The sequence below is a fragment of the Mustela erminea genome, chromosome 16, assembly GCF_009829155.1.
Source record: "Mustela erminea isolate mMusErm1 chromosome 16, mMusErm1.Pri, whole genome shotgun sequence".
NCBI lineage: Eukaryota > Metazoa > Chordata > Mammalia > Carnivora > Mustelidae > Mustela > Mustela erminea.
In genome coordinates this window covers 36720363-36744670 of record NC_045629.1, presented here as the reverse complement: position 1 = coordinate 36744670, position 24308 = coordinate 36720363, and the positions used below count along the sequence as shown (strand labels likewise).

Sequence of the window (24308 nt, the reverse complement as noted above, 5' to 3'; positions counted from 1 at the left end):
TCTCAGGTCATGATCCCAGGATCCTAGGATCAAGTCCCGCATCAGGATCCTTGCTTAGTAGGAAGCCTGCTTTTCCCTCTCCCTCTGCCTGCCACTCTGCCTACTTGGGTTCTCTCTCTATCTTTCAAAAATAAATAAAGTCTTAAAAAAAAAAGTCTAGAAAAGGAGCAGGAGCCTTTGAAAAGTTGGTAGGATTAGTAACTTGAAGGTAGTGATGGAGAATGATTTGTTGAAGTTGTGGTACTACAGGGAATGAGCTGTAAAGTGGGTTGTTAATGGAAAATGGGATACTTGATATTAGGAAAGGGTTTGTTGTGGGTAATAATAAAGTCTAGAGTGAGGACTAAGGTAAAGTGGAGGACAAGATTATCACAAACGAAAGAAAGTGATCTAAACTAATGGTAAGAGATTCAAAGCTGGAGGTTTTAAAGAGGAGGGAGGGGTTATCTAATGCAGAAGGAAGGGCCAAGGAGGACACCTAACCCTGCCTCCAAACCCAACTAGATCAGGAAGAGAAAATAACTACTTGAGAAGACTGCAGAGGAAGTTAGGTTCTTCAAGAGCAATAGGTTTTAATCAGAGTAAAAACACGAAGGGATTGTTCAGAAAAAGCACTGATAGAAGGGATTATGCTAATGAATGGCCGTTCCTAAGGGCAGAGCAGCAGAGTTTGAGCAGTTGCAGGGCATTGGGTTGTGATGAGGATGTGGATTGTACAGAGGAGCCCGAGATGGGCTGGAGTGAGGAATTTATGATCTGAGCTTCTTGTGAGGACTGGCAGGATCAGTCCTAACAGTCGTAGGACAGCAGGAGAGAGAAACAAGTGCTGGGAGGAGGGGAGGGAGGAGCATCTGGCCAGCTCCTCTGTAGTCTTGACGGATGCCTAAAGGCATAAGAAACAGTCTTACTTGAAGCACAAGGGGCCACCTCACCTTGCTTATTCTTCTTTTACTTTAGCATCACATACTGTCTCCTTTTCCATATTAGATCATAAGCTCTTTGAAGTGACTAAGAAATTTTACTCATCTTGATGTTGCTTATTGATTGCCAGTACTAAGCTACTCAATAAATATATGCTCAAAAACAAGTCATACTTCTTACTGGATGGAAAGACTGGTTGAAAAAGTCAAAGTATTTCCTATTCACTCTTCTAAGAACTCTCTAGGGCTCCCCAATTCCTGATATTCTTCTGAGTCTAGTCCTAGAAGACAGGTGCTGTTACAAAACCTGTTGTGCCCAGCTGCTTGTGAAAAGGCCAAAGATATCATGGCCTCCCTTTCCCTATGGTAAGAAGTAAAAATTCTGCTTATAATGGTATTTCTCTCACTGATCACTTCTTCTTTTTTTTTTTTTTAATATGTCTATTTATTTATTTGACAGAGAGTGTGCACAGAGCAAGGGAGCAGCAGGTAAAAGCAGGCTCCCTATTGAGCAGAGAGCCCAACACAGGACTTGATCCCAGGACCCAGGGATCATGACCTGGGCCAAAGGCAGATGCTTAACCAGCTGAGCCATCCAAGCTTCCCTCACTGATCACTTCTTCTTCAGGAGGAGAGAATCAAAAGCCAAGCCAGAGTAAAATTCTCCAAGGACACTACAACCTATTGTGAGTTTTCTGGGGAATGTAGCCAATCCTCACATGGCCATGCTTGGTGACAAATGATAAATGTCATGGTCTTCTTACAAGAAAGGATCTGACAATCCTAGACATCTACATCACCATGAGGTACAAGCCAGCCTCTGAACTACTAAGGAGTTGATAAGATATGGGCCTAATGGATGATTTGATGTGGAGACAGGGTTGTGGCAAGAAAAGCAGAGAATTCAGAAACTGACCTAGAATCAGACACTTTACAAGTATGTGACCAAACAGCTGAGTCAGTTTGAAGCACAAGATGACATGACCATACTAATTGGTATGTTATTTTTTCAGTAAAGGCATATTTGAAAAATATTATGTCTGTCCAGGTCACTGTTACCCCAATATGTGTTTGTAATACAGGTGTTTATATAAGGTATGAAAATCAACTTGGTTATTCTTTTAATGCATTTTAAGAACTAATGACACTTGAAGGAATGGTGGCACAATAGGGAAAAGGACTATTTTTACATAAAACAATACTAAATCAGCATGTGATGAGGTGAATTGGTGAGATTGTAAGAATTTTACAAAATGGTAATTTAGAACCTTAAATGCTTTCATTCAGAACTGCAAAAAAGGAATCAATTATTCTCAGTTAGTGACCACCACTAACTGTCTCATCAGGGCCTCACCAAGGCAAAGCCTCTGTGGCCAGGCCTAAGTTTGGCAACAGGCATCCGTCTGACCTAAAATGCAAGGCTCTCCAGTTTTTCAAGAACATAAAACCTGATTATATCGTTCTTTTGTTTAAGTTGATTCAGTGGCATCCCATTACCTTTAGCCTAAGCCTGAACTCCCTTACATGCCCCAGAGGTCCTGCAGGTTGTAAACTCTACCAATCACTCCATTCCATCTCTCCTCTCTTCTACCACTTTTCCTCCCACACTTCATATTCCAGCAACTTCAAGTTCTTTCCATTCCTAAAACATTCAATTTTGTACTTGCTGTTGACCTAACACCTTCTAAATGCTTTTAACCCTCTTCAGTCAGCTAACTTTAAGGGCTTAGCCTACATGGCACATCACATGCTCCTAAAAGTGCTCTTGCCCACTAGATGGGTCAAGTCTCCTGCTACAATATTTTACATCATACACTGATCTCATGTCTCTGTAATTACTCATTTAATGTTTTCTCTCTCCCCAGTCCATTATTTCTACGAAGGCAGCACCTGTGGCTACTTAAGTTACCATTGTATCCCCAAGGCCTTGTCCAATGACTGCAATATCACAGTAAGGTAGGTATACTGTTCTGCTGTCCTGCTTAACACAACTGATTGTGAGTGCCATATTTTTCAGGCTACCCAGCTATAAGCTGAGAACCTTTCCCTTACTGCACCCAGAAATCTATCTTCAGGGATGCCTGGATGGCTTGGTTGGTTAAGCATCTGCCTTCGGCTCAGGTCATGATCCTAGGGTCCTGGGATCGAGTCCCATATCGGGCACCTTGCTTAGTGGGGAGACTGCTTCTCCCTCTGCCTACTGTTCACCTGCTTGTGCTCTCTCTCTCTCTCTCTGAAAAATAAATAAATAAAATCTTTTTTAAAAAGTAAAAAAGAAATGTATCTTGAATACATTCAGTATCTTTTAAATGAATAAATCCCATAAAATAATTTTTTTTAAAAACCCCAAATGTTCAATTCAATAAAAGAGAATACAGGCCACCTAAAATACTATATTCACTTTATTTCTAATTTTTCTACTGGTTTTGATAACATTTAGAGAAAGAATAAATGAAAACAAGGCACTACTGTATCACATCAAGAAATAATTTTATCCAGCGAGAATTCAAATGGAAGATATATTTAACATCAACTCATATATTAGTAACTTATATACTTATTATTAAGTATGACATCATTAAAGCACAAAATAGTCTCTTGCAATCCCAACCAAACTTCTGGCCTCCCTTATGTGTCACTCCCATGACTACCAACCACACACATAAAGAGACTAGGGAAAATTTATTGGAGATGGTTTTCCTGGAAATTCGTAAAATGAAAAAGACAAAGTATGTCAAATAAAGCATAAACAGCAATGGGGCCCAGAATTTACTCTGGAAAGGCTGCCTAAGGCACTACCAAAAAAACAGTTGTAAATCCCTGATCTGACTTTGAAATGTTATGATCTTAAAAATTTCAGTTTGAAGCACAAGATGACATGACCATACTAATTGGTATGTTATTTTTTCAGTAAAGGCATATTTGAAAAATATTATGTCTGTCCAGGTCACTGTTACCCCAATATGTGTTTGTAATACAGGTGTTTATATAAGGTATGAAAATCAACTTGGTTATTCTTTTAATGCATTTTAAGAACTAATGACACTTGAAGGAATGGTGGCACAATAGGGAAAAGGACTATTTTTACATAAAACAATACTAAATCAGCATGTGATGAGGTGAATTGGTGAGATTGTAAGAATTTTACAAAATGGTAATTTAGAACCTTAAATGCTTTCATTCAGAACTGCAAAAAAAGGAATCAATTATTCTCATTTGCTGGAATCACAGTTCTTATGAATAATAACATCTACTAATGAACCTGATCAAGAATGAGTAAAAAAATAATTTAAAAATGAGAATGAAAAATAAAATTAAAATTGGAATAATTCTTGTTAAGACCAGAATACAAAATTATGAAGACCAAATCCATTTGACAGTGGTGGCAGAAGTATTTGGAGGTTATTTGGCTCATGAAAACAACGAATGCTCCTGACCAGTGGTTTCGGAGTGACTTGGCTACAACCAGGAGCTAGTTAAGTAGACTGAGAAGGAGGCCCCCGGAGTAGGGCTCTGGAACTGCTCTGGACCTAGAGAAGCTCTACTTCTCTGTTTTACCGTACAATGAGAATGTGTGTATGTATATATATATATATATTAAGGCTTCAATTTGTTAAAAAAAAAATCCTGAAAACCACAGCAATATATATATGCTATTCCCCAGCACACAAAGAGAATTGAAATCAGGACATATGAGACAAAAAGGCTCTAAAATTCTGGAAGAATGATCAGTTTTCTTCTGACTTAACTAATGTTAAAGTGACTTGTCAACTGAGATATGTCACAGGGTAACAGACTACTCATTAGGTACCTTCAGCTAATAGCACATATGCAGAGGCAAGCTAGCTAAGTGGGAAAGGAGGAACTGCTCACATGAGCTAGACAATCACAACAACAAGCAGGTCTCCTCTTTGGCCTGACCTTGGCAACAAGCTGTTTCTGAGAAGCCAAAATTCTTCATGGCTGAGAGCTCATCTCCTTTAGACATTTCAGAGAACAAGCTGTACGAGCTGTGGTACAAGTTTTCAATAAGACTGAAAGGCATGTCAGCAAGGCACTGGTGCATCCGCTTAAGGACAGAGGATAAACACATAACTTTTAACATTAAATTGTTAGAGATGATTGGCCAACCTACGAATATGCATAGTACTTGGCACATAGGTCCTTTAATAAAATGTTACTGAATCTATTCTGAAAATGTCATGTTTGCTAAGTAATATGTTCTAAAGGGTAAAAATCAGGAAAAAAATTCTGCTCTAAAAAGAAAAAAAAAAGGATGTGAAGTCCACTCTATCCTAACGTAGCAGTGGGGAATTTTTTTTTTTAAGTTATGACAGGTTTTTAGGCTTAATACATACATTTTGGGCTTGGGAAATAACATAATTAAAAAGAAAAATTTGATTTTGATTAATATAAAACCACTATCATGAGTTTAAAAATCAGACTAAAAATGTTACTAATAAAAGGGAGAAAATGTCTAAATGAATCTGCATAAATGTACAAATCAATGTGTGAAAGCTTAGCAAGGAAAATATAAAAATTGTCTTTTTTTAATAAGTATTTCATTAGGAAATGGAATTCTGAATTTTCCGTTATATATTTGGTCCTCATAGCTTTCCTGGATAAAGCAGTCCTAACCATTTTAATAAACTCCAATTAAAATACTCTAATAATGTTGAATCTAGGCTAACCTATCATCTACAAAGATATAAAATTCTGAATGTCACATACAGTAAATGAAAAGGTCAAATCTGACTATGTTTACAGTATTCTACAACGAAAATAAAAAATCCAGGAAGGCAAATAAAAATGGCTTACTTACATGAGGTTCTTTTTATTTGTTGATTGTACATTTTAAGAACTGGATATATGCCTTCCCTTCTCATCCAGTATTTTTTAAGAAGTCCTAAGTGAATGCATACTGTTTTGTAAACTGCATTGCCAAAACTGCAGCAAAATTCAGGCAAAGTGAATGTAGTTTTATCCCATGGAAAAGCACTGAATACAGTTATAGGAACAAATTCAGTATCATCTAATTTAAGAAGTTCTTGTCATCAGGTATGGTTATGTTGGTTTGTGAAACATATATTGCCTAGAACAAAGTACACCAATCTGCAAATCACAACCCAGCAATTTTCATTCTTTCTATTGACAAACATTCAGAAACCGTATTTTCACCATATGAAAGTAAACAACCACAACCACCAAATCAATTTTTCTCAAACGAGTTTCTAATCCCCACAGTGTCACTGCAAGTCACTAGCAATCACTGCATTATTGAGCGAAGATTAACTTAGCACTTCCCTCCAAAAAAAAAAGTATAAAAAGAAGGCTTTTTACATCATAAATGCTGGCGATGAAAAGCATGTAAAATAATAGATTCATGATTCAGGGTGGGAGAAGAATCCATTGCTCCACACAGCACAAAAGAATTCTGCTCAGGCAGCCATAGCTCTTTTCATTTCTTAGCTGGGTTCTTGGGAGGAAGGAGTTTATATGTGTTGAAGTAGCCCACCACCTGCTGGGGGATCTCTGCCAAGACACACTGAGCAAGCGCTTCTTTCGGAGCCTTATGAAAAAACAAAATCAGAGTGACTTTATTAGTAACCAAATTCTTACTGGCATTTTGATAACAGACTAGGAATACCTCACCTGTCAGTAAAAAGCAGTAATTCCCAATTCCTAGGCTTATATCCTGTCTTAGGAGGAGTCTGTGAAACACAGAATGAGCTAAGTAACCAGTGTTACTTAGGAGTGCTATATTACCCAGTAATATTTATCAAGTCCTTTTTTGGTGCCAGCATTTTGGCATTTGATAATTACTTTTTTCTTTAACTTTAAAGGTGGGTTTTTTTATTCACCTGGTATTAATTTTTTTAACTTTTTATTTTGAAATAATTACAGATTCATAGGAAGTTGCAAAAACAATATTCACCCAGTGAAGATACTATCTTTCAAAGGTAGTATCTTTTATAACTATAGCAGAATATCAAAACCAAAAACACTGACAATGGTACAGTTCATGGGCCTTATTCAGATTTTACCAGTTTTATTTTACATGCACTTATTTGCATGTGTGGATGTAGTATTCTATATAATTTTATCACCTGGATAGAACCATCACCACAATCAAGATATAGAACTGTTTCATCATCACAAGGATCCCTAACATTAACACTTTTAATCACCTTCCCCCACACTCATACACTGGCTCCTGGGAACGTAAAAAAGCATAACTATTCTGGAAAAGTTCAACATTTTCTTTAATAATTAAACAGGCAATAATCATATGACCCAGAAACTGCACTTCTGGGTATAATAGAGAAATAAAAAGTTATGCCCACACAAAAACCTGTATATGAATGTTTATAGCAGCTTTGCATATAACAGACAGAAACTGAAAACAATTAAAGATGTCCTTCAGTGGATGAATGGTTAATACCTACACCGTGAATATCCCTCAGCAATAAAAAGGAACATATACAGAAACAACCCTGCAGAAAATCATGCTGAGTGGGGAAAAAAAAAAAGCCAATCCTAACATTTCTATAACATTTTTGAAATGACAAAATTATGGAAGTGGAGAATAGATTAGTGGTTGCCAGGGGTTACAGAGGGGTGGAGGTGCAAGAGAAGTGGGTATGGCTATAAAAGGGCAACTTGAGGAGTCTTGAGAGGATGGACCTTCATTGTTTATCAATGTGTATACCCTGGTCGTAGATTCCGTGCTGTAGTTTTACAAGATGTTACCACTGGAGTGAACTGGGTAAAACAAAGTCCTGAGAGATTTTCATCAGATTAACTTCCAGTCTGGCAAATTCATCATATACTTGTATAGAGTTTTTCTGTTGTTACATACATAGGTAAAGATAAAATACATTTTAAAACATTTGCAGCAACACCACTTATAACAATTCATCATATAGACGGCAAGAGGCGTGCAAGTATACAACTTAAAGCAAAACTGCAAAATCAAATCAGGGCTCTTTAAACCAAAACTCCATACATCTCTAACCCCAGACACCTACTTCACTACGTGGTGATGGACTGGTGAAGGTCTGTGTTCAAACTCCTTACTGTGCATGAAGAATAAGGAGGAGTGGTACTCACGTTCTGGAATTGTCTGAAAGGCACAAACTGGACGATATCTCGGATGGCTACCTCGCCTGATGGGGAGCGGAGACTTCCACCATCACCATCCAGAAACTCCATGGCACTGAAGTCAGCACCTCCTACTCCGACAATGATGATGGACATAGGCAGCTTGGCAGCATTAACTATAGCTTGTCTGGTCTCATCAAGGTCTGTTATCACACCATCAGTAATGATTAAGAGCACATAATATTGCTGCCAGAAAGAAAATTATATCCACTGAGCGGGTTGAGCTCCCAAACAATAAAAGCAATGGTTAAAAACGTCTCCAGCTTGATGAGTCATTCAAGTCTCTTTCTTGCTCATTTTCCTTGCCAGTCTCTACCCAGGATACCAGCTACATAAAATATTCTAACATTCTCTAATGACAAGGAAATGTATTCATACAAAAATTATAGGTTTATTAAAAATGAAACAGACCACAAAATAGGGTTAGCATAAATATAAAGTAAGACATCTAAATGTCAAAGATTAAACTTTTAATGAGCATAGGAATAAATACGTTAACATAAGTATTAAATATGTTAAAGTACAGATCAAGGAGTAAGTGGTAACTCTGTTTCTAAAAGGTCAAGTATGGAAGTAGAATTACTTATCAAACTAAAGTGCATTAAAAAAAATGAATAGGTCTGGGAGCAGAATCTCTCTCTCAATTCTCTCATTTCTGATAAACATTTTTAGAGGTTGGTAAATATTACATAAAATTGTAACTCCACCATTTGGGTCATTTAAATCTAGAATGGAAATAAGTTTTATAATAAAGCTAACACAAGCTGGGTGTTTACTCTGCCCCAGGCACTGTGCACTTTATAGGAATTATCTTAGTTCACATTTCAGCAGTCATATGAGGTAGTTATCTCTACCCTACTTTTAGATATAAAAAGTTATGAAGCTAAGAGAGATTTGGTATCCAGGTCCAACAGATAATGGTTATCTAATCCAAACCCTTTGAATACAGTTAGTGATTTTTCATCAGCAACTGAAATTATAAATTTTCTCAATTTGTTAATTTGTTAAGTCTACCTTTGAAAAGGCAGATTTTAGTAATTTCTTTTTAGTAAAACCTATTTACAAAAATTAATTCAAATGGCAGAGAAAAGATTCACGAGTATAAGAGTTATTTTTTTGTTGTCTTGTACTTAATGATCACTAATATAACAACAGTTGTTACTCCCAAACCAAGGATAGCCATATGTTATTATTTCATTCTTTGTATATCAATGGGCCAAATAAATGGAAAAAAGGCACCAGAAGCAACTACCAATCCAAATTCTCCTTGTCCCCTGGTACTATAGCACTTACAGAAGCTGTCTGTTGTTGGGTGGCTGCAGCAGCAAACCTAGCCACATGGTTTATGATTGGAGAAAAATTAGTTGGTCCATAGAGTTTTATCTGAGGAAGGCAGGCCCGATATGCCTCTACAATGCCTTGGATTCCTAAGCAAAAAAAAAGCAGAATTAAAAATTCTCAAACACAATTTAATTGTTCATTGTTTACCATACTGGCTAATTTAATTTTATATGTGAGTGTGTGTGTGTGTGTGTGTGTGTGTGTAAATATCTATTGCTTTAGTTAAAAACTATATTCAAAAGTTCCTCTTAAACCACGTATTATAAAACTTCATAGCTATGCTCCATTGCAAAGACCTATAAACATTACCGTCCTCCAATAAAAGAGATTTATTTTCATCTCAGCCAAATTATTCATTAATCTACAGTGGGATTGTTATATTGCATAATTTTTGTATTTTAGGAATAAGACTTTAATGGGAAAAGAATCATGAAAAAGTTGCTGCATCTCACAACTGACAACAAGAGGTAAGAAAAACGTATTGAATAAATGGAAAAACTTTTGCACATGAGGCCAAAGATTCTGCAAAGTTGGATGGTTATAAACCTAACTGCTAATTGTAGTCAAGAGTTAGTAGTCGGGGCGCCTGGGTGGCTCAGTGGGTTAAAGCCTCTGCCTTTGGCTCAGGTCCCGCATGGGGCTCTCTGCTCAGCGGGGAGCCTGCTTCCCTTCTTCTCTCTCTGCCTGCTTGTGATCTCTGTCAAATAAATTGATAAATCTTTTAAAAAGAAAAGAGTTAGTAGTCAATAACTTAAATGTTAAGCATGATATGGGAAATTGTATAGTCATAAAAATTCATTTCGAGGTTATGTATTACATTTTGCTGCAGAAATACCAATGTGTTTGTTTGTTTATGCTGTACTTCCTGGGCCTGCTGGGATGCTGTATAGTGAAGATTGGGCAGGGCCATTTAACTAGCTTTAACCAAGCATGTAAATGGACATGCCATTCATGTCCAAGTAGACGTTTTAAGAGCCACTGCCTGTTTTCACCAGCGATCTGGCTCTTTCCCTCCGCAAAGGGAGTAACACATCCCAGATACAGTCCTGAGTCCCAGAGTAAGAAGAAACATAGAGCAGACTAGCTACATGTAAAGAGATATATAAATAAACTAGTTTATTTATAGATCTATAAATAAACTAGTTTATTTATATATAAATAAACTAGTTTATTTATATATAAATAAACTCTTTCGGGGCAGACTCTTTCTCTCAATTCTCTCATTTCTGATAAACATTTTTAGAGGTTGGTAAAATATTACATACATAAAATTGTAACTATCTTTTGGGTCATTTAAATCTAGAATGAAAATAAGTTTTATAATAAAGCTAACACATGCTTTATAAAATAAACTATTGCTATTATAAACAGAAATAGAAATAGAAACCATTGCTATTATAAATCACTGAGGGTTAGATTGTTTATTACAACAGCACAACTTAGTGGAAGCTAAGTGGCATTCCTGGTAAAAGCATTGCTAGTGAAGCTTAAATGCAACATACACGCCTGTGGAATCCAGCCCTTATGTCAGAGTGTCCAGGATGCAGGTAAGATACTAGAAATCCTCAAGAACTTCCCCCATACTTGTTGAGATCATCAAGGAAATCTGCCTAAAAAGATTTTTAATGTAGGGGCACCTGGGTGGCTCAGTGGGTTAAGCCTCTGCCTTCGGCTCGGATCATGATCCCAGGGTCCTGGGATAGAGCCCCACATCGGGCTCTCTGCTCAGCAGGGAGCCTGCTTCCCCTCTCTCTCTGCCTGCTGCTCTGCCTGCTTGTGATCTCTGTCTGTCAAATAAATAAAATCTTTTAAAAAATAAAAAATAAACATTACAGAAAAAAAAAAGATTTTTAATGCAAACCAAAACAGGTCTGTTGCTTAAAAGATCCCTAACAGAGCAGAGATCAAGAAGGAAAAGAAGTAGATACTTGACTTAAAACTTTCACAAGACCAACTCTCTTAACATTTAAGAATTCTAATTCACTCCTCTAAGTCACTTTGAACTTAGGAAGAAGTCAGTCCAGTACTAACAAAAATAGTATTAACATAGGCCAGCAGTAGGATCTTACCACAATGATATGTACTGCAGAAAATTTGGGTACCCAGAGCAATAATACTCTTTCATTTTTATCATCTCAGCTTGCTTTTCAATCTGAAGATACATAAACTATTAATTAAATTTCTTCACAAATATCAATTGCCTTCAGTTCCTCCACTAAAATTAAGTTATGCCAAAATCCTTCCTTGCATTAAAGGAACATTTTGTTGGAATAATTTGTATTAGGGTTTGTTTGGTTTTTTTTTTAAGATTTTATTTATTGGTCAGGGAGAGAGAGAAAGAGTCACAAAAAGAAAACTAGGTAGGGAATTTAAGTAAATCACAAGTAACAAAGTAGTAACAAGTTTGAAGAAAAAAGACAAGGAACAAGACAAGTAACAAAAAGACAAGTAAGAAAAAAACAAGTAACAAACTATTAAGGTATTCAGTATAAAATCTTCCTGTTTTTTAGCTTACCGTTGCAATAAGGATTGGATGGATTAAAGTTCATTGGAAATTCATGTGAAACCTGCCAAAAGAGGAAAGGATTGATAAAACCTGTTTTGCTTTTGTGGGAGGCAAATACTTAAAATAAGATTTCCTCTTACCTGCCACTGAGGAGGTATCTGAGCTCCAAAACCAAAAGCTGGAAACATTTTATCACTAAAAAGAAAATTTGTAAAAAACTAAAAGATCATTTTTTTTCAAAATAGAAAATTTTATCTTTACTCTTAATAAAACCAATAGTTTTTTATTTTTTTAATTCAAAATCTTAGGAAAATATAAAGATTAAACCCATAGTAACCACCAGAAAGAACCAATGTTAACATCTGGCTACAACCATTCTAAGTATTTTTCTGTGCACTGAAGGAGAAAAATGTTTCTCTCTATATATTTATAAAAATGGAGTTTGTATTCATTTTATAACATGCTATTTTCTACTTAAATACTATATATCATTTTGCTGAATAAATATGTAGATAAATCCATAAAGCTCTGAAAACCACAAGTTCATTGACTTATAGCAAATGCATTTGGCAGCAAAACCTGACATCAACTGACACGAGGTTATTTATAGCTTTTATTCATGCCACTGATTATGAATATTCATACATTTGGCCACAGAAACATGGTGCAAATGCCACATATAAAATTCTCACATTCTTTGTAGCAAAATGTATGAATATTTGGTCCCAATTGTTTAGGGATAAGGGATTATGCACCTGAATATATAACATCATGTGAATGGCTGCCATGTATTCCACCACTTTATGGATATTCTCCCCCAACTAATAAAGATCCAATGTTTTGCTATCACAAAACACTGTAATGAACACACTAATCTTTCTGCTAGGATATAAATGTATATTATCTCATATATATATATATATATATATATATATATATATATGCTTTTGTGGGAGGCAAATACTTAAAATAAGATTTCCTCTTACCTGCCACTGAGGAGGTACCTGAGGATATATATATATATATATTTATATCTCCTAGCAGAAAAATTAGTATGCTCATTATGTTCATTATGGTATATTCACTCAGTAAAATACATATGAATATATATTTTAATTTACTCATCGGAGAGAGAGAGAGCACACAAGCAGGAGGACAAGCAAGCTGAGGGAGAAGCAGCCTCCCTGCTGAGCAAGGATCCCAATGTGGGACTGAATCCCAGGACCCTAGGATCATGACCTGAGCCAAAGGCAGATGCCTGACTGACTGAACCAACCAGGCGTCCCAAAAGGATATATTTTTTTAAGATTTTATTTATTTATGTGTCACAGAGAGAAAACACAAGCAGGGGGAGTAGCAGGCAGAGGGAGAAGCAGGATCCCTGCTGAGCAAGGATCCTGATGTGACGTGATCCCAGGATCCTGGGATCATGACCCGAGCCGAAGGCAGGCACTTCACCGACTGAGCCACCCAGGCGTCCCAGCTAGGATACTCCTTTTAAATTAGTTTTTAATGGTTCTTTTTGTGTTGAGGATAGAACCTGAGTCAGACACATCAGGAGTATTTTTCCCAGTTTGTAGTCTGCCTTTAACGTTGTTTAAAATATACTTCCTTTTATAGTTTTCAATATTAATGAATGTGAACAAATAAAATTTCTTTCATGATTTCTGCCTCTGCTGTCTTGCTTAGCCTTCCTCACTGCAAAATTATAAACAATTCACACATATTTATTCCTAGAATGTCCAAGGTTTGATTTTGATATTAAACTTCTAATTCACCCAGAAAGTCTTATGGGGTAGGATATGAAACAGAAACTGCCACTCTCTATCTGTATCCATTCTCTCCCTTCTTAATAATGGAACACCTGTGCTAGAGACCACACTAGCTCTGCTGCAGCTTCTCTGGGCTGCATGTGGCCAGGTGGTGGATAGATTCTAGTTAAGAAAATATGAGTAGGGGCAGCTGGGTGGCTCAGTGGGTTAAGCCGCTGCCTTCGGCTCAGGTCATGATCTCAGGGTCCTGGGATCGAGTCCCGCATGGGGCTCTCTGCTCAGCAGGGTCCTGCTTCCCTTCCTCTCTCTCTGCCTGCCTCTCTGCCTACTTGTGATCTCTCTGTCAAATAAATAAATAAAATCTTAAAAAAAAAAGAAAAAAGAAAATATGAGTAGAAGTGGTCATCAGTTACTTCTGAATCAGGATGCCCCAGGAGGGAAGTCACCTGTACTCCCTCCCAGTTGCCCATCTCCTCCTCCCACTGACTAGACAAGATTAGAAGCACAGCAGCTGCCTTGGAACCAGGGGTAGAATCTAGGACTTAACAGTGGTAGAACTGCCCTATCGATCCTATACTACCGCTAGACTCGCAACATGAAAGGGAAATAAACTTCTGTTTGGGTAAATGCACTTTGTTTTGGGGGTGTCCACTCTAGCAGTTTGTCTATACCAAATAGTATCCTAACAGGGGCACCTGGCTAGCTCAGTTGGTAGAACATGTGACTCTTGATCTCCAAGTTGTGAGCTGGAATCCCATGTTGTGTGTAGAGATTACTTAAACATAAAATCTTTAAAAAAAAAAAAAAAAAGGTACCTTAACATATACCAGTATGAGTTAGGAATCTAAATTCATTCTTGTCTAGTTTAGCAGCTGTGACAACTCCTTTCCCCTAAAACATCATCTCTGTCACATACTAAGTTCACATACACACTAGGATCTATTTCAAGACTTCTACCTTTGTTCCACTGGTCATGTACTAGTTCTGTAATATTAATAATATAGCTTTAACATGAGGGTTTCTTTAAAGATCTTATTTATTTGTCAGACTGAGAGAGAGAGAGTACAAGCAGGGAGAAGAGTAGGCAGAGGGAGAAGCAGGCTCCCCTCTGAGCAAGGAGCCCAATTCGGGATACAATCCCAGGACCCTGGGATCATGACCTGAGCCGAAGGCAGGCGCTTAACCGACTGAGCCACCCAGGTGCCCCCTAAAATGAGTTTAAATATCTGCTAAAACAAACTCCCCTCTTTTTTTTTTCCCCTAAAAAATGTCTTGGCTATTGTGATTCATTTTTCCCTCCAGGAAGTTTTAAAAATCATTTTAGCATGGTTCGACTGCAATTTTGATTAGAACTGATTAATTCTGGGAGAAATTTTATCTCTTACATCATTATGACGTCTGCTATCTAGAATCACAGTGTATCTCTCCATTTAAACAAGTTTACTTCTTTGTCCTTTAGTACAACTTTGTAGTTTTCCCTCACTAAAGATCCTAGACCTCGTACTGAATTCATTCTTATTTTTTATTGCATTATGAATTGTGATCTTGTATCTGCTATAATCTCTTGAGTTGGCTAGTGAGAAATTGCTGGTTTTTAAATTTTACGTTATATCTGACTACCTTTCTGAACTCTCTCTACTTTCTAATATTTTTTTTACTTGATTATTTTAGGTTTAAATTCATTCCTTACAGGTTTGCTAGAATTTATGTATGAAATTGTCTTGGCCTTGTGCCCTTGTGAGGAGTGGCTCTGTGACCAACTATCCCGTTCCTTCCATGATTCCAGGTCTACTCAGGCTCTTTAAATCAACTTTGGTAATTTAAAGCTTTTCTCCCCCTCCCCCATCCCCGTAAAATCCTTTAATCCAGATTTTCCAATGTAATAACAAAGTTTTATATAGTATTAACTTCTAATTTTTAAATTTTTTTTCTTGAATTTATGCTTATACTCTCTGTCTCATTAATATTCTATGCACGTTTTCTCTTTCTTGGGGGTCAGCGTAGGCAGATTTGCCTTAGTTTTGTTGAACTTGCAAAGAATCATCTCTTCATTTAATTTATTCATTTAGTGAGGGTTTTTTTTTTGTTTTGTTTTGTTTTGTTTTTAACTTTCCAAGTCTTTACTTTCAGTGCTTAGAAGAAATACATCACAGTACATAATATACAGTTTGGAAAGCATGTCTCTGGAGCAGACAGCCCAGGCTCAATTCTATCTCTGCCAGTTACCGTTGAGTGACTTTGGACAAGTTAACCTCTTATGCCTCAGTTTTCTCATCTGTACACTGTAGATGATAATGGATGATAATAGTACCTATGTCACAGCAAAGTATGAGGATTAGGTGAGTATCATGTAGAAACAATATTAAATTGTGCTTGACACGTCATAGCTAATTTATAGAGAGAATCTGCTATTATTGTTATATCTTTATTTTTTCTCCTATTCTTTAATTTTATTTCATTGAAAACCTAGTTCATTTATATTCAATTTTTCTTGTTTAAAAATAAAATCATGTAAAGCCAGAAATTTTCCTCTGTAAAGACAGGACCACACTGTATGTTAACTACCTAAAACTTAAATTAAAAAAAAAAAGCGGGGGGTGCTCCTGGGTGGCTCAGTCATTAAGCATCTGCCTTCAGCTCAGGTCGTGATCCCAGGTTCCTGGGATCAAGCCCCACATCGGGCTCCCTGCTCAGTGGGAAGCCTTTTTCTCTCTCTCCCATTCCCCCTGCTTGTGTTCCCTCTCTGGCTGCTTCTCTCTGTCAAGTAAATAAATAAAGTCTTTGGAAAAAATATTAAAAAAAAAGATAGGACTATGTATAGTCTTCTTGGTGCCCCTATTTCTAGGATAGTCTGTTTTTATACTTCAGTTTCCTCTTTGTTTTTGTTTTTAAAGATTTTATTTATTTGAGAGAGAGAAAATGAGAGAGAGCGTGCATGAGAGGGGTAAAGTCAGAGGGAGAAGCAGAGCCGCTGCTGAGCAGGGAGCCCTTAGGACTCGATCCCCGGACTCCAGGATCATGACCTGACGGGAAGGCAGTCGCTCAACCAACTGAACGACCCAGGTGCCCTCGGTTTCCTCTTTGATCGAAGAACTTGTTAAGATTTTTTTTACTTCCATATGGTAAATTTTATTTTAGTTATCCTTTTGTTATTAACTTCTAGGTGGCAGTCTGATAAAGGAACTCCGTAAACTTTTTATTTTTTATATAACCACCACTATAATTATGTTACCTTAAAATTTTTATTGTACTTCTAACTACTTTCAGTTGAAATACTTTGATACTCTTAACAAACATGTCCATGGTTATATTTTTATTTTGGATTATGTAATGAAGTTTTCTTTTTTTTTTTTTAAAGACTTTATTTATTTATTTATTTGACAGAGAGAGATCACAAGTAGGCAGAGAGGCAGGCAGAGAGAGGGAGAGGAGGAAGCAGACTCCCTGCCGAGCAGAGAGCCCGATGCGGGACTCGATCCCAGGACCCTGAGATCATGACCTGAGCCGAAGGCAGCGGCTTAACCCACTGAGCCACCCAGGCGCCCTGTAATGAAGTTTTCTATAAAATAGTTTTTTAATTATATTTAATGACTTTTGTCTTAAATTCTACTAGGCTGATATCAGAATTGTCACTTTTGCTTTAGATTTGTTTGCATTTGCCTGAAAATTTACTTCTTTAAATATCATAGCAGATTAATGAAAAGCTCCATCAATATATATAAGGGCTTTAATCATAAAATAATAGGCGAAGGTAAGTGAAAATTTATACAGTGCCCTAAGAGATCCAGAACAAAAAACTATTAAGGGGGACTTTCTTTTCTATTGTTTGGTAAACCTTCAAGAGGGCCTATTCAATCTATTCAAAAATCTATACATTGAGAATCTATTCAAATTTTTAGAGCAATCAGGTCAAGTTTTCTTTTGGCACTTGTTCAAAGTTGCCATTAAGAAAATAATTTGAGGGGCTCCTGAGTGGCTTAGTTAAGCATCCGACTCTTGGTTTTGGTTCAGGTCATGATCTCAGGGTCATGAGATCCAGTCCCAAGTGGTGCTCTGCACTCAGCAGGGCATCTGCTTAGGATTCTCTCCCTCTCCTTCTGCCCCTTTCCCCCACTTGCATGCTGTCTCTCTCTCAGATAAATAAAACTAAAAAAAAGAAAAAGGAAAATAATTTGACAGTGACTGCCAAAAAATAGACATGTTAATAAACAGTGTCTATAAATGTTTACAAAATATGTCATCTGGACTTCAATTACACAGATAACTTATCCTTAATAAATAAACCCCAAGGAAACAGTTGACTCCAGTCAGCTGTTAAATAAATAAGCTATATATAGTACATTATAACTGATCACAGATAGAGAGAAGAGGTCAAAAGTAAACCCTAAGACTGTCACAAAGAGAAAACTAGAAAAGAGAATACAAAAGATTTTAGGGAGAAAGTTATTCCCACCACACCCCCTTTCCTACCCCCAGTCAACGCCAGCAGCCCTATCACCACCAATTATATCAAAGTACTAGCAGATGAAAAAGAAACTGCCCTTTCTGGAGAGCTATGAAAACAAGTATTTTAGTCATACTCACGTATCATAATCTTGAATGACCAGTCCCACAGACCAGATAGCAGTCAAATACTCATTAACACCATTGGGGCTAATGTAATGAAGGGAGTCAGGAGACCTTGGGTCACCATTAGAGCCAGTGAAGTCCACTCCCACCTGCCAAATAACAATCACAGCCCTTACTAAGGAGAAGCCGTATGTTCAATGTCCAGGAGACAGACAGGCATTCATCCCAGAGCCTGCTACTGCCATCTCCTAACAAATGCCTGGGCCTACCAGTATTTCCACAGACAATTAAACAATTAAAGCTTCAGCCTGAAACAACCTGCTATTCATATTTTTTCCAGATAACTCAAATCCATGAATTGTTATACCCAGGAGTTTAGACATAGGGCTTATTTTGTAGGTTGTTTCACTAACGCTTTCTGTAATTTAAATTACATCAGAAGGAACAGATCTTATCAACAAAGTTGAAGGCTTCCTGATGAACTTAGACAACCTGTCTGAGGAGACCATACTAAAAGGCTTGGGTAAATTCCAAAGTTGGTTTTACAAGAAAATAAAAGAACAGTGCAAAACTGTAGGAAGAAGTAACATGTTTCAGCCTACTTTGAGCCAGTCAGTGTTACTTACAGTAAAATTCAGCTGACATCCTCCCATGATATAGTCAAGGAATGTGCACTCCACTGTCATCTAAAAACAAAGAGCAAACTCTCAAAATCAAAAATCTCTTACTGGAGTTCCTGGGAGGCTGAATTAATCGAGCATCCAATGCTTGGTTTTGGCTCAGGTCATGATATCTGGGTCATGGGATCTAGCTCCACAACAGGCTCTGCACTCAGCGAAGCGTCTGCTTGGGATTCTCTTTTCCTTTCCTTCTGTCCCACCACCCCCCATAAAAATAAATAAATATATCTTTAATTTAAAAAATCTCTTACTATATAAGAGATACAAAGAGCTCTCTGGCATATATTTTTAACAGTTTAGAAACTGAACAGAACCATGATATGAGCAGATGGAATCCACACTGGTATTTGAGTTTAAGTATCCCTGTCCCTGCTTGTCATAAATCTGTAAGATCTTACTTTGAGATAATTAAGGCAATGTTAAGATTAGATTTTTTTTTTAAGATTTATTTATTTTAGAGAAAGAGATAGAGAGCATGAGCGGGAAGGGGTGTTGGGGGTATTAGGGACAGACAGAGAGAAGCAGACTCCCTGCTGAAACGGGGCTCAATCTCACGACCCTGATATCATGACCTGAGCTAAAATCGAGAGTCCAACACTGAACCAAATGAACCACCCAGATGCATCTAAGATTAGAATATTAATGGCCAAAGATGAAATACACTCACTTCAAGTTTTAAGAAACTAGTAATGAGTCTAATATGTTGAGAGCTTGATAATAATCAAGACTTAAAAAAAAAAAAAAACAACCATTTGTTTATTGAAAGAAATCTCGTGAATTTTTCGCTCTATTTATAATATCTCAACTTGAAATTATGACCAGGATAGATGCACTGGGTTAGATCATTTCTACTAATACCCTGGAAAAATACCGTGATGTTTCACATTTCCTAATAATAAGGAAAAAAGGGGTGCCTGGGTGGCTCAGCGGGTTAAAGCCTCTGCCTTCGGCTCAGGTCATGATCTCAGGGTCCTGGGATCGAGCCCCACATTGGGGTCTCTGCTCAGCAGGGAGCTCTCTCTCTCTCTCTCTGCCTGCTTGTGATCTCTGTCAAATAAATAAAATCTTAAAAAAAAATTAAATAAGGAAAAAAACCCTTCAATATTCTTTGCCTTTTGCCAAAAAGTTATCAAACCTTAGAAACAAAGTTATTTGAAAGATTTCTATATTATTTCCTACTCTCTTCTTTTCCCTAAGGGTGCCCAGATGATCATATGATTTTCAATTGCCCAAAATTCAATTCACATTTCCTAAGATAAAGAAAAATTTTAATACTCTTTGTCTGGTTTAATATACACCATATTGAAAAAAGAACTTGAAATGTGATCTCATTATACTATAAATGGTAAACATCAACTAACCTCACACTGTTTCACACTGATAACACCTGAATTCTTGTAGCTTTTCTTCTTTTGCCTCTTTTTTTCATTTATGCATTCAAATTCCACCTGTAGGAAGAAAAGACAAAATATTAGTTCTTACTAGTGATATAAAAAATGCTAATATTGGGACGCCTGGGTGGCTCAGTTGGTTAAGCGGCTGCCTTCGGCTCAGGTCATGATCCCAGCGTCCTGGGATCGAGTCCCACATCGGGCTCCTTGCTTGGCGGGGAGCCTGCTTCTCCCTCTGCCTCTGCCTGTGCTCACTCGCTCTCTCTCTCTCTCTAACAAATAAATAAATAAAATCTTTAAAAAAAAATGCCAAAGTTGGGGCGCCTGCGTGGCTCAGTCAGTTAAGGGTCTGCCTTCGGCTCAGGTTATGACCCCAGGGTTCTGAGATGGAGCCTGCTTCTCCCTCTGGCCCTCCCCCTGTTCATTCTTGCATGTGTGTGCCCCCACACGTGCGCTCTCTGTCTCTCTGAAATAAATAAATAAAATGTTTTTTAAAATGCCAATGTGAATTTAAATGAATGGCTTTTTTTCGCTTGGAATTGAACCATCTGCTGATATAGGTCTGCTGCAAATACAATTTTGAAATAATTACATAATAAAATATGTGAAATATTTTTAACTGAAATTTGTAAAAGGCATTCCCAAGATTGTATACCTTTTAAAATGGTTCCTAAGGGAAAAAATAAATAAATATAAAATGGTTCCTTAGTATAAATTTTGCCTCTATAGATGATTTCCTTGCACATGCTTCAATTAACATTCTTTATTTTTTAAAATAAGGGAAATAAACTATTACTTTGACCCATTATTTTCAGAAAGAAGAAAAATATGCTGCTTAGAAAAAGAAGGGAAAATACCTACCATCAGAAAACAGAAATATATGGAGCCTAACTGTATGGTAAAATATGCAAAGATCATCTTTTTCCCCTGGGGATACTTTTAGGGATAGAACTAATATCTTACATCTTCTTTCCGGTGTAGCTTTTTTCCCCAAACAGAAGGATCTTCTTTTCCACCTTCTAGCCACCTATCCATCCATAAGGCTTGGCTCAAGCTGCCCTCCTCTATAACATCAACTCCTATTCCAGTTTTCTATCTCCACTCATCTCTGTAAGCATCTCTATAAACTTCTACAACCCTATAAAATTTAGTTACATACTTTGTGTTATTCTTAATTGTTTCATTTCATTAATTTTTCATTTCAATTAATTTTCATTAATTTTGTTTCATATCCAGGGTATAATCACCTCCAAATTATACCTTCAAATTTTCTCTATCTTGATCAACTCAATGAACACTTGATGAGTCACCTTTTCTGATGAATAGAAAGTAACTTATATCCTTTAGACAGAGTCATTGCTAATTTTCTAGGAATCAAATATTAAAAGGTACAGTAGATACAACAATAAAAAACAAAATTATGTTAAATAAATTCTTTCACAGTTCAGGATCCTGCCAGACTTCTCAGTCATCATGATTATTAACTGTTGAATATTTGAGATGTGGGAAAGCCCTAAAGAGAATTCTCATTGGTTAAAAACTGTGTTACTTCATTTCATTTATTCCCACTTTGACAGAATGTCTACCAAGTGGCAGGTACTATTCTAGGCACTGAAAACACAGATGATAAGATATGGCTCTGCCTTTGAAAAACAAGAGCGGGTAGACGTTGTCATTGCAGCAATATTAAAAGCTTCATTCTGTCGTGGAGAAGGGAAGGATCAAGATAGCTAGATTTAGAAAAACTTTACATGACCCATAAAGTATTATAGAGTTAGTTGTTCATTATTTTCTAAAATTAGATCATTTACTGATTCTGCAAGATAGAGACAAAGTGAAATTACTAAAACGACAATCCAGACCACTCCTCTTTAGTTCTTTTAGGTAGCTTGTTTTATTTGAACTGTTCAGACTTTTAGCATTTTCCATTAGTTCTGCTTTAAAAAAAAGATTATTTGAATAGGTATTTACAGGGGCACCTGGGTGGCTCAGTGGGTTAAGCCTCTGCCTTTGGCTCAGGTCATGATCTCAGGGTCCTGGGACTGAGCCCTGCATCAGGCTCTCTGCTCAGCAGGGAGCCTGTTTCCCCTCTCTGTCTGCCTGCCTCTTTGCCTACTTCTGATCTCTGTCAAATAAATAAAATCTTTAAAAATAAATAAATAAAACTAGGGATTTTCAATCAAACCAAATATATTGTCTGAAGCTGAAGGAAACCAAACCTCTAACTATAAATATAAACTTATACTCCCAAGTATGGATCTTGGATCATCCAATTACTACACAAATAAAATCCACAGATTTCAGAACATTTTAGAACACAGCAAAAACATGGCAAACAGTTTGCCATACCAAGGAAAAAAATGAAATAATAAATACATGGTCAAACAGTAAAGTACATTCAAGTAACAAAGATGCAACTTACAGGTGAATTTCTGGAGGCTTCTTTCAGTTTTGTCATGGTGGTTTGAAATGTTCCAATGAGATCATGTGACCCATCATTATCATAATCATAACACTCTACCTAGAATTAAGTATAACAAACATGAATAAAAATCAACCTCATTTTGTTTAAAAGGATTGCCTGCAATAAACGGGACTTACCAAGAAGTGTCCTATTGATGTAAAAAAGTGAAAATGTTTAATAGGAGAAATAGAAAATGTTTAATAGGAGAAATGAGAACCACTTTCAAACCCCAGCTATTCTTGCAATGGGGATCTAGGATAGATCATAGGCAGATGAAAAATACAGATACTGTCTAAATTCCACATTAAACAGTTTCCAGTTCACCTACCATCCCCTTTATAAGAGCTGATAAAATCAAAATAGAATTACACCTTCTTTCACATCCACTTCTTCACTTAGTTATCACTACACAGTGACTAAAGCCATCAACTGCAGGAGGAAAGGAAGTCAGTATCCTAGACAACTAAAACTTGTATAATTAAATCCTAGGTGATTTAGAAATATGGCAAATATATTTCATTAGCTGCAATCTGGTAAGGGTTGTATTCAGAGTTAGACATGATGAAGTCAGATTTGCATCCTTCTGAAAATCACAATTCTTAGAATGAAAAAGAGAATTCAAGGAAAAGAGTACGTTAACCACTGAGGAAGTATCTAGACTGGGTCATGTTAACTCTTACTTCCATGTAAAACAGGGTGAATTCTACGGCTCTCACCAAATGCATGTTCTTTCTTAAAGCAGACGGAAGACCTCAGAGTACCTGATATGCATGCAGCTTTGTGCCAAGCTGACAGCATAACCAGAGGATAAATATTCACAAGAATACCTGATTACTCATTGCAATGAGAATATTAAGATGGTGTGAACTGCTAGCAAACAGAGGTGTTCATTGTGATCATGGAATAACCGATTTTCTATAGAGCTTTGTAATTTCAGAACAGATTATCTCATTTCTGCATTTATTATGTGCACTGCACACATTATCTACACAGGCTTGTGAAGTAGGCAGAGGAATTAAATAGTGTTAGAAGACGATATGTTTTATTTGGTAACCGACATAGGTAATATGAAGCTGTGCTAAGGACACTTCTGAATTTTTCTAGAGATTTAAAATAAAAGCCTGTAACTGAGAGTACTTGCCAAGAGAGTATCCTTTACAAAGTTTTATTAATTACCAAGTTAAAATGCTTAGGATTTATGTGTTTACCCAGAAAAGTGAATTATTTTCTTCTCAGTTCTATGAAAAGTGAACTGTCTGCCTATTATAACAGGAAGTGTTTCCTTCCTTACTAATATTTTGATTATTATTCCAGGGAGACTATAAATCAATCAATAAAGACAAGGTCTAGAATTGCAATTCTTGGGACGCCTGAGTGGCTCAGTTGGTTAAGCGGCTGCTTTCAGCTCAGGTCATGATCCCAGCGTTCTGCGATCAAGTCCCACATCCAGCTCCTTGCTCGGCAGGGAGCCTGATTCTCCCTCTGCCTCAGCCTGCCATTCCGT

The 24308-nt window shown here is 36.9% G+C and overlaps 1 protein-coding gene across 1 annotated transcript in view; it reads right to left on the bottom strand.

Moving 5' to 3' along the window:
- Positions 1–3393: 3393 nt before the first annotated feature.
- Positions 3394–24308, bottom strand: part of CPNE3 (copine 3) — a 49763-nt gene continuing 28848 nt past the window's right edge. The window contains exons 8-16 of the mRNA XM_032316230.1: positions 22763–22861; positions 20311–20397; positions 18896–18955; positions 18285–18418; positions 12069–12123; positions 11938–11989; positions 9375–9508; positions 8031–8267; positions 3394–6489 (exon numbers count right to left, since the gene is read on the bottom strand). Coding sequence (XP_032172121.1) covers positions 6379–6489; positions 8031–8267; positions 9375–9508; positions 11938–11989; positions 12069–12123; positions 18285–18418; positions 18896–18955; positions 20311–20397; positions 22763–22861 — 969 coding nt within the window. The 3' untranslated portion in view covers positions 3394–6378. The remainder of the gene's footprint in view (positions 6490–8030; positions 8268–9374; positions 9509–11937; positions 11990–12068; positions 12124–18284; positions 18419–18895; positions 18956–20310; positions 20398–22762; positions 22862–24308) is intronic.